Here is an 8,386-nt window from a genome sequence, read left to right as displayed (position 1 = left end):
TATATATCTACTGTTTCTACTCTGTAAGCAACTTTGAGCTTGGGAAAAGCGCTATACAATTTCAATTTATTATTATTATTATTAAATGTGGGTGTCAATGCACAGTTGTTCTGGTTGCCAATGCTGAAAAGGTGGATCATCACCTGGTCACTGAATGACTCTGATGGGCTGAACACTAGAAAGTGAGATAATGTAAGCACAAGATCTGACTGCCAAGGCTACAAGGGTCTGTAACCTCCCGTCTATCTAATTCCACCCAGCCTAGTAATAGAGAGAAGTTATAATGGTACAGTGAGTGGCAGCAGCAAAGGCTTTCCCCTCTTCCATCCCTTGTAATTAATAAATGTTGTGAGGCTAGACTGTTTTCAGAATTGTACATGCTAATAAAAATACAACCGTAAAACATCAGCTTTTGTTATGTTTTGTTTTTTGTTCTTAAATTTGTAGTATATGTTCATACCAGCCCAAGGAAAATACACTATAAGAAGGAACTTTCAGAGCCGTGTTTAACTAATTTATGATTCCTGTTACAAGTAATACTTGCTTTCTACTGTCAGCACACTTTCTAATAGTTATAACGTGTGAACAACTTGTGAATTAAACAAATGCTGAAGATTTAGAGAAGGCCAGCTTTAAAATATTTGGAGTCCAGAAGCGTTCTCTTCTCTTTAGATTTTTATTGCAAGGCCTCAAGCAAGCTCAGCAGTCTGCCGGCATTGGCCAGCTGAACTATCTTTAGCCCCTGCTGGCAAGTGAATGGAAGTGCCTGACTTATCTTCACTGCTGTCATCGAGGCAGACAGTATTTTTAGGGGACAGCAGCAGCTGCAAAAGCATTTAACGGTATTCCACGAACAATGACACTTGGGTTGTCTAAGGCCTGAATGACACGCAGATTGGGGGACCACTCTGAAGTTGTCAAATTGGAAGCTGGTGTGGACACTGAAGATCTGTTTTCTATTCCTCCTATGGGAAAGAAGGTCTTCAGAAAAGTACTGGAGTAGAACTTGGGACGTTTGATGAAGAGCATGTGTCTGAATCTGAACTCAACTTGGGACGGTTGGCATTGCTTCTTACCTCAAAGAGAGATTGCAAGTGCGGAATGTATGTTGACGGTCGTTCCTGGCGACTGAAGCGAGGTAGGTCATGTGAGGGGGTACACGGCACAGCTTCACAAGGGGCAGAGGTCATTCCAATTAAATCAGACACAGTAAACACAGGGGTTGATGTCCTCTCTTTAAACCTCCGGAGGGAATACTGAAGACTTTCAACGCAGTGTCCAAACTGCGTTAATCAACATCTTGTAATGTAATGTTTTGCAACTTATACAATTCATCTAAACACCCAATTATATCAAATAGTATATTCAGGGGTTATAAAAAATGAACAAAATTAATTTCCATCAACATGCAGTTCAATTTTAAGTAAAATAATAATAATTGTTAAGCAATGAAAACTCTTTGTCTTTTACATTAATATTTAAATGCAATTCAATTTTACCTACAATGTTAATAGTAGCTGGAACAACTATAATTAAATAGATGCTTTATTTCTGTTTTTGTCAGCATGCGTCTCACATAAAGATCAACAATACATTAAAAGGAGGAAAATCTGTGTCAGTACTGTTATATTGATCAGTTATCCAGAATTTGACCAGGGTTTGCGTTTTGTGTTTGAGTAAAATATTATAAACATGCATTATAAACAATTAATACAGCTGTTTCAGTAAAAACTCTCCTTCAAAAGAAGCCCTATGTAATATTATGATGGACAAAAAGATGGTTTTAAAAAAACTATCCTGAACTTATTTTCCTTGAGATGGGAGACCTGCAACAAATAGGACTACGTTACAACACTATTTGGGAGCTGTCCCAAAACCCATAAACTCAGTTTACCAATACATATATTCTTTCAAGTTCAGAGGCGCTCAGTTCTCAGTTTGAAAATGTTATGCAAAGAATGACACAACTGCGAAATTCTCAGTGGGAGAGAAAGAATTAAGAAATGTAGTGTAAACAGCATTTCTAGAATTGCCTAACTGAGATTTATTTATGAATAGGACTACAAGCAGAGCTGCCAACGAAGCCTGTGATGGCAGCTCTGTTAGGGTGGTCTTTCTTTGAATGCCAATGTTGAAATTATTTTTGACAACAGTGACATATGCTCAGCATATTTTGACTGCAGACTGTGATTTCGGTCTGTTTGTGTGAGCACACCGGTTTCCGAGCCTTCTTTGTGATACCTGACACACTCCCTCGCAGGTCTTTATTTAGGCCGTACTATATTAAGCCCTTTCCCATTGAAATACAGCACCAGCTGTACTGGCTATGTGTTGTGGCTGCTGTTGCAATAGAACTAGGCTGTCCCCCTTCTAACTGCTAGCCTGTGTTTTTCTCTCATGCAGACAGATCTAATTCAATTAGCACTAATAATCATACCATCCGTTTGCGCTGAAACGCATGGACGTAAAGGAGGTGGATGCTGCGTGCTTGAATGACAGGAGTTATATTTTCAATTTCAAAGTTTGAGGGTTAATTTCCTTATAACATGAAGGCTAAAAGTATAATGTTATGACATGTACCGTAATTACATACAATGTTGAATGATCTGGCAAACGACAAATTAGCTATTTTTATGTACAAAAAATTACTTCGATCTCACAAGAGGTTTGGTAAAATAATCCATCTTTTTTTTCTCTTTTAGAAATTTGCAGTGCAGAAGTTGGATTGTCTTCCCCCAGGTAATAACTGCCACTTATAACTGTCCTGGACTGCTTAAGGGGAAGTGAGGCTCACAACAAAGCAGAAATGGATGTGTTTGGTGGTGCACCACGTTTCTTGGCCTATCCGAGACCCGTGGTGGTACAAAGTGGAACGGATGCAGTCCTGAAGTGTCAGATAGGTGGGGATCCAAGGCCTGCAGTTATCTGGGAGCGAAACAATGAAAAGATTGACCCACAGGGACGATACAGGGTCTTTGAGGATGGAAATGTTTACAATCTTATCATTTCAGCTGTGACCACAGAGGATAGTGGCCAGTACATATGTAAAGCAAAGAATAGCATTGGGGAAACATACGCAGCGGCCACACTAAAGGTGGAAGGCGAAGCACAAGAGATGGAGTTCCGAGAGGAAAATAAGCCACGATTCCTCATCAAGCCCCTCTCCACTCGCGCTGGTCGTGGGGATGATGCTGTCTTCTCTTGTAAGCTCTGGGGAAACCCACGACCAGAGGTTGTCTGGGAAAAGGATGGCAGGAAACTCAATGAAATATTTGAAAGCACACATTTCACTGTGGGCTTCCAGGACGGTGGTTGGTTCCAACTCAAGATCTTTAAGACTCGTGCTCCAGATGGTGGTGTATATACATGCAAAGCCAGGAATGAGTTTGGGGAAGCGTTGGCTGGAGCTGTGTTGCTGGTTGATGCAGGCCCAGGACATGAGGAAGAGGGAAATCGTAATGGCTACACAAATGGCCACTGGAAAGCCCATCAGGGAAAACAGAGGAGCGGTAGGCAAGTGTCAAACCGGCTCAAAGACGACACCATGACCAAGTCGACTAAAGTGAAAATGTTTGCAGTGACAGAGGGTAAACATGCCAAATTCCGCTGCTTTGTGACTGGGAAACCCAAACCGGAAATCATTTGGAGGAAAGATGGCAGGCTGATACTGTCCGGAAGGCGTTATTTGTTATACGAGGACAGAGAAGGATACTTCACACTTAAAGTTCTGTACTGTAAGCAGAAGGATAATGGAGTTTATGTTTGTGCTGCGTCAAATACTGCTGGGCAAACCCTCAGTGCTGTACACCTCTCCGTAAAGGGTAAGTTGAGATCATTTTGTGAAATTTAGTGTTTATAGGTTTATAGGTACACTTTAAAGAATGAAGGCTGACAGTCGCAGCCTGTAGTGCTTTTTGTAGCCAGTAAAAGAGGTAGTGAGGGTGTGGTGGGCTCTTGGATCAGATTTCTGTCAATTTGACAAAGATGTACTCTGAGATCATTGATTGGAATAAGGCCAGACAGGGAAGGCAAAATTTTAAAAACTTTAAACTGATTTATGGCATTATAACGAATAGGGATATTGTGTCGGAGATGGTAAATAATTATTATTTGATATACAGTAACTGTACAAACATGTTATCATTAAGAAAATATTTTGACTGTTTAAAAACAATGTACGTATTGTTAACAATCTTCCCTCTCTTCCAAAAAAATAATATGACAATCAAAGTTTATACTTGAGTTGTACTATATACTACTTTAGTACATAGTACCTGTACTCTACACTATATAGAATGTTATTCAATATAGAAGATAGTGAAAGAAATTACCAATGCTTTTGCAAAGCAAATAACAGCACAAACTGTACAATAGCACACTGATACTTATGATATGATGCGTGTTACTGCCCCCAACTGCATACTTAAAGGTACATATTATGCTTTTCCGTGTTTTCTGTCATATCTACAATGTTACAATGCTGGATTTTCATGTTAAATGTGGTTGAGGTATACTTATTTTAGACATATCCCCATGAGCTAAAACGTTCAGACTTACAACTAATCTGAACACCCAGGTTTCAACTGTTGTTTGTACTCTTGGCTAAGTGTTACGCAACTGTAAGCCGGCCTTCTATGATTCGTCATCTGGTCCAAGGAGGCAGGACTGGAGTGTTTTTATTATTAATATTTGGTTTAGATAACTTTATTGGAGATGTTTCACTGTACAAAGTCCTGCTATATACTCCGTTGCAGTAGCTCCAGCTTCAACTAGCTAGTGAAACACGGCTCCGGACATTCCAGGAAGTGCGCTGGTCAATCAGAACAGACTGGGCTTTTTTGGGAGGAGGGATTAAAGAGACAAAGAGGGTGAATACAGGTGCAGCAGCCATGGGCAGTTTGAGAAGAATAAAGTTTTTTTGGGTTTGTTTTTTACAGTAAAGCATGTAAACTTTTCCTAGTACAAAACACAAAATGCAAGTATAATCCTAAAAATGCTATATAACAGTTGCCCTTTAGGGAACTCATTGACGTAAACATCAAGTAAATGGTTTTTTGTTGTCGTTCAATTGTCTTGTTTTTTCAAAGAATTCATTTGAATTCTTAAAAGGGCCGGTCAGGAGGCCATTGAGCTGCAAATATAATCCAATAATTTGACACCAGCTGCATTTAAAGCAAATGAATCCTGGTCAACAAGAGGATAAATGCAACTAAATAATGATCTGAAATTCAACACGAGAGATATCTAAACAGGAAAAGTTTATCAGCTTGAGATGGAGTCCAACAACAGTACGATGTCTGCAAAGTCACTCAGCTTGTGAAAGGTCTTGGGGGGTGCGTCCATGTGATCAAAGTCTTTGGAGATCAGGTTTCTCACATGGCCCAAAGAAGTCCAAACTCATGGCACCAACAGACAGGATAGCCCCGTGTCAGTCAAAGATTAAAAGAGTAACATTGACATGTGACTAATAGTCAGTGGATATATTTAAAGACAATTTAAAAGGAATACGATGAATGTATTTCATTAGGTGTCTGTGTTTAACTGGACCTAAAACATTAGTAAATTAACAAAATGAAGAACTTTGCACACAGACTACTAAATATAGTTCATGTTCTTTTGTTTATAACTGTCTGGTACTGTCTGATGGTGTCAGTTACAAACAGTTTATTTCCTATCTAACACCACTGTGTGTTAATGACCCTTCCATTCCTCAACTCAATGAGCAACTTGTCTCATGATTTTGCTCATCTTATTTGCTACACTGGAATTTACTACCAAATATATTTCAATTTACACTGTTTACTACAAGGACTTAGATGATGAATGACTGTATATTGAACAAGTTAGCACTACTCTTTTTTAATAGAAATGAATAGGAAAATCATAGGAGACATCGTATTGGTTTAACCAAACTAGTGTGTTTCCTCTCTTTGGTGCCAGAGCCACCTGTGCAGTTCAAGCAGCCACTCATTGATCTAGAAGTATGGGAACGAGATTTGGCTGTTCTCGAGTGTGAAGTTCCAGAGGACTCTGTTGCCATCACATGGTATCTGGAGGATAGACGACTGCAGCCAGGGGCCAAATATGGAATGGAGGAGTGGGGAACAAAACGGCGACTAACTATCCGTGACATCGGAGTTGATGATGATGGGATTTACCTCTGTGAGATGCCCGATGGGGGCAGAAGCATTGCAGAGGTTGCTGTGAAAGGTAAAACAGGATAAAATAATCAAAGTGCAACCATTCCTTTTAAATCAGAGATCTTCAATAGGGAGCTGCGACCCCTAGGGGGTCCCCAGACTCACTGAAGGGAAGCACCCATATAGTTTTTAATGCTTTTTTGAAAGTTGAAAATACACATTGACATGAGCCCAACATACTGTAAAAACAACAGCATCCTTAACACATTGATGATAAGCTGGCCTATAGGTAAGGTAGCTACTATGGTTGCCATCCACAGAAACAGTGCCTTCCTCATGTATTTTAGATGTTAAAACAAGAAATATGAATTTGTAAATCATTGTTATTTGAATAGCTTAGGGCCCAAAAAAAAAAACGTTGAAGACCCCTGCTCTAAATCATTCAACATTTTAGCTTGTTTATTCCACACCTGTAGTGGTGGCAGGAATCACAACCCACAGGAAAGTTTTCTGTCTTCATCTAAACCAGAGAACTGACGTGGCAGTTTTAAACACGGCAATAAAGGTATGAAACAGTCAGTTTAGTTAGATTTAGGCTACAAGACTACTTGATTAAATTTAGAAAAAGATCATAACAGTTGGTAACAGTACATCTGTTACATTACTTCACTTCAGTTTACCGGTGACCTGGAACGTGACACAAACGCCTGATCTGGCTGTGCCACTTGTTGATGGAGTGATTATACTTTAAAACCTGAAAGTGGGTGGACAAAAACACGGATTTGCAAAGATTTTGGAGGGCACTGAAAAACGATGTTGTCCTAATGATTGTTAGATAAGAAACTACTTGTGTTATATAGCTGTTGTTCTGGCAGGCAATTACAAATGACATATCACATTTAGTTTTTTTCATTTGTAGAGTCCTTGTTTTCCATTGCATAATCAAAATCCTTGTCCTTTTTATGTGCTAACGAGTGTTTTTCTTGCAGGGACAATTTTGCGGAAGCTTCCAAGAAAAGTGGATGTATTGGAAGGGGAAAATGCTGCCTTTTGTGTTGAAGTGGAAAAAGAAGAAATGGACATACATTGGTATAAAGATGCAATAGAGCTGCGTGAAACACATCAGACCATCCTTAAGTCTTTTGGTAGGACTCACATCCTGGTCTTCGTCAATACAATGCCCCAAGACTCTGGCCTTGTGACTTTCCTTGTCGGCAGATCCAAGACTTCCTCTATGCTAAGAGTGAAAGGTAGGGTTCCTCATTTGTAGAGTGTAGCATTCAAAATAAAATATTTGCACAAAAGGTCTATTGAGATCAATTACTTTTAGAGTTGATCAACTGATCAGTTCTTCCAGTCCAAAGAGAAATTGATGCGTAATAGGTTTCTCCTGTTTCAGCGGCCAGACATTGTCCTCCGAGTTGTCCAGTGGGTGTGCAGATTAACACAGAGCGTGCTAATGCAGCTCTTCTCTCATGGGTTCCTGCTCAGGACTCACGAAAGAACCCCCCATCTGGATATGTGCTTGAGCGACAGGAAGTGGGCACTGGCTCACAGGAGTGGCTACAGTGCCTGACCACTGACTCTGCAACCTCTGTAGAGATCCTTGGTGACAGCGTACCATGTGAAGCAGATTATCGATTTCGCATATGCAGTGTAAACAAATATGGAAAGAGCAACAATGTTGAGTTCCCTAGAGCTGTTCACTTAGGTAAGTTCAGTTATACTAAACTGTGCTAAATCAATAATGCCATGTTTGTTTTGTTCTTGATTAATAAATCATGGTTGAGGATATTACTTGCTAAATAATGTATAAAATCTCCTTTCCAGTTCCAGTTGCCAGAATTCAAGCTCCCTTACAGGATGCCTTGGTACCCGAGGGGCAAGATGCCCAGTTCTCTATTGAGCTTTCTGCTTCAGTTATTGGTACATGGTTCTTAAATGGTACTCAGCTTCAGGAAGATGAACGTTATTCCATGCGTCGGTCACGAACACACCAATCTCTTCGCATTCGAGGAGTACGTGATACAGACAATGGAGCCGAAATCACATTTATTGCCTATGGGATCCGGGATTCTGCAGCACTGTACATTCAAGGTATGTATGGGTTACTGTCATAAATATTCTTGAGTATGTATCTTGGTAGGCCTACAATGTATCATTTCTTTATTTGTTTCAACTGGAATTTGAAAATGTGCAAACATTGTTAGCACCAACAATGCAAGACAACGCTAACGTACTGTATC

General features: G+C 39.9%; 1 protein-coding gene across 9 annotated transcripts in view; it reads left to right on the top strand.

The window, feature by feature from the left end:
• The first annotated feature begins 800 nt into the window (after window positions 1–800).
• The window catches only part of LOC117952500 (obscurin-like protein 1), a 37,659-nt gene continuing 30,073 nt past the window's right edge, over window positions 801–8,386 (top strand). For 3 of the 9 annotated variants that reach the window (XM_034884844.1, XM_034884843.1, XM_034884840.1), the window contains exons 1-6: window positions 803–1,138; window positions 2,703–3,821; window positions 5,941–6,210; window positions 7,130–7,390; window positions 7,540–7,851; window positions 7,971–8,237. In XM_034884844.1, the coding sequence (XP_034740735.1) occupies window positions 2,807–3,821; window positions 5,941–6,210; window positions 7,130–7,390; window positions 7,540–7,851; window positions 7,971–8,237 (2,125 nt within the window). In that variant the 5' untranslated portion in view covers window positions 803–1,138; window positions 2,703–2,806. Of the gene's footprint in view, window positions 1,139–2,702; window positions 3,822–5,940; window positions 6,211–7,129; window positions 7,391–7,539; window positions 7,852–7,970; window positions 8,238–8,386 lie in introns of all 9 variants that reach the window. The other 6 variants (XM_034884842.1, XM_034884841.1, XM_034884846.1 and 3 more) reach the window with 6 other exon arrangements.

Source organism: Etheostoma cragini, chromosome 11, assembly GCF_013103735.1.
Source record: "Etheostoma cragini isolate CJK2018 chromosome 11, CSU_Ecrag_1.0, whole genome shotgun sequence".
In the NCBI taxonomy this organism is placed as follows: domain Eukaryota; kingdom Metazoa; phylum Chordata; class Actinopteri; order Perciformes; family Percidae; genus Etheostoma; species Etheostoma cragini.
This window is presented reverse-complemented; position numbering and strand designations above follow the sequence as displayed.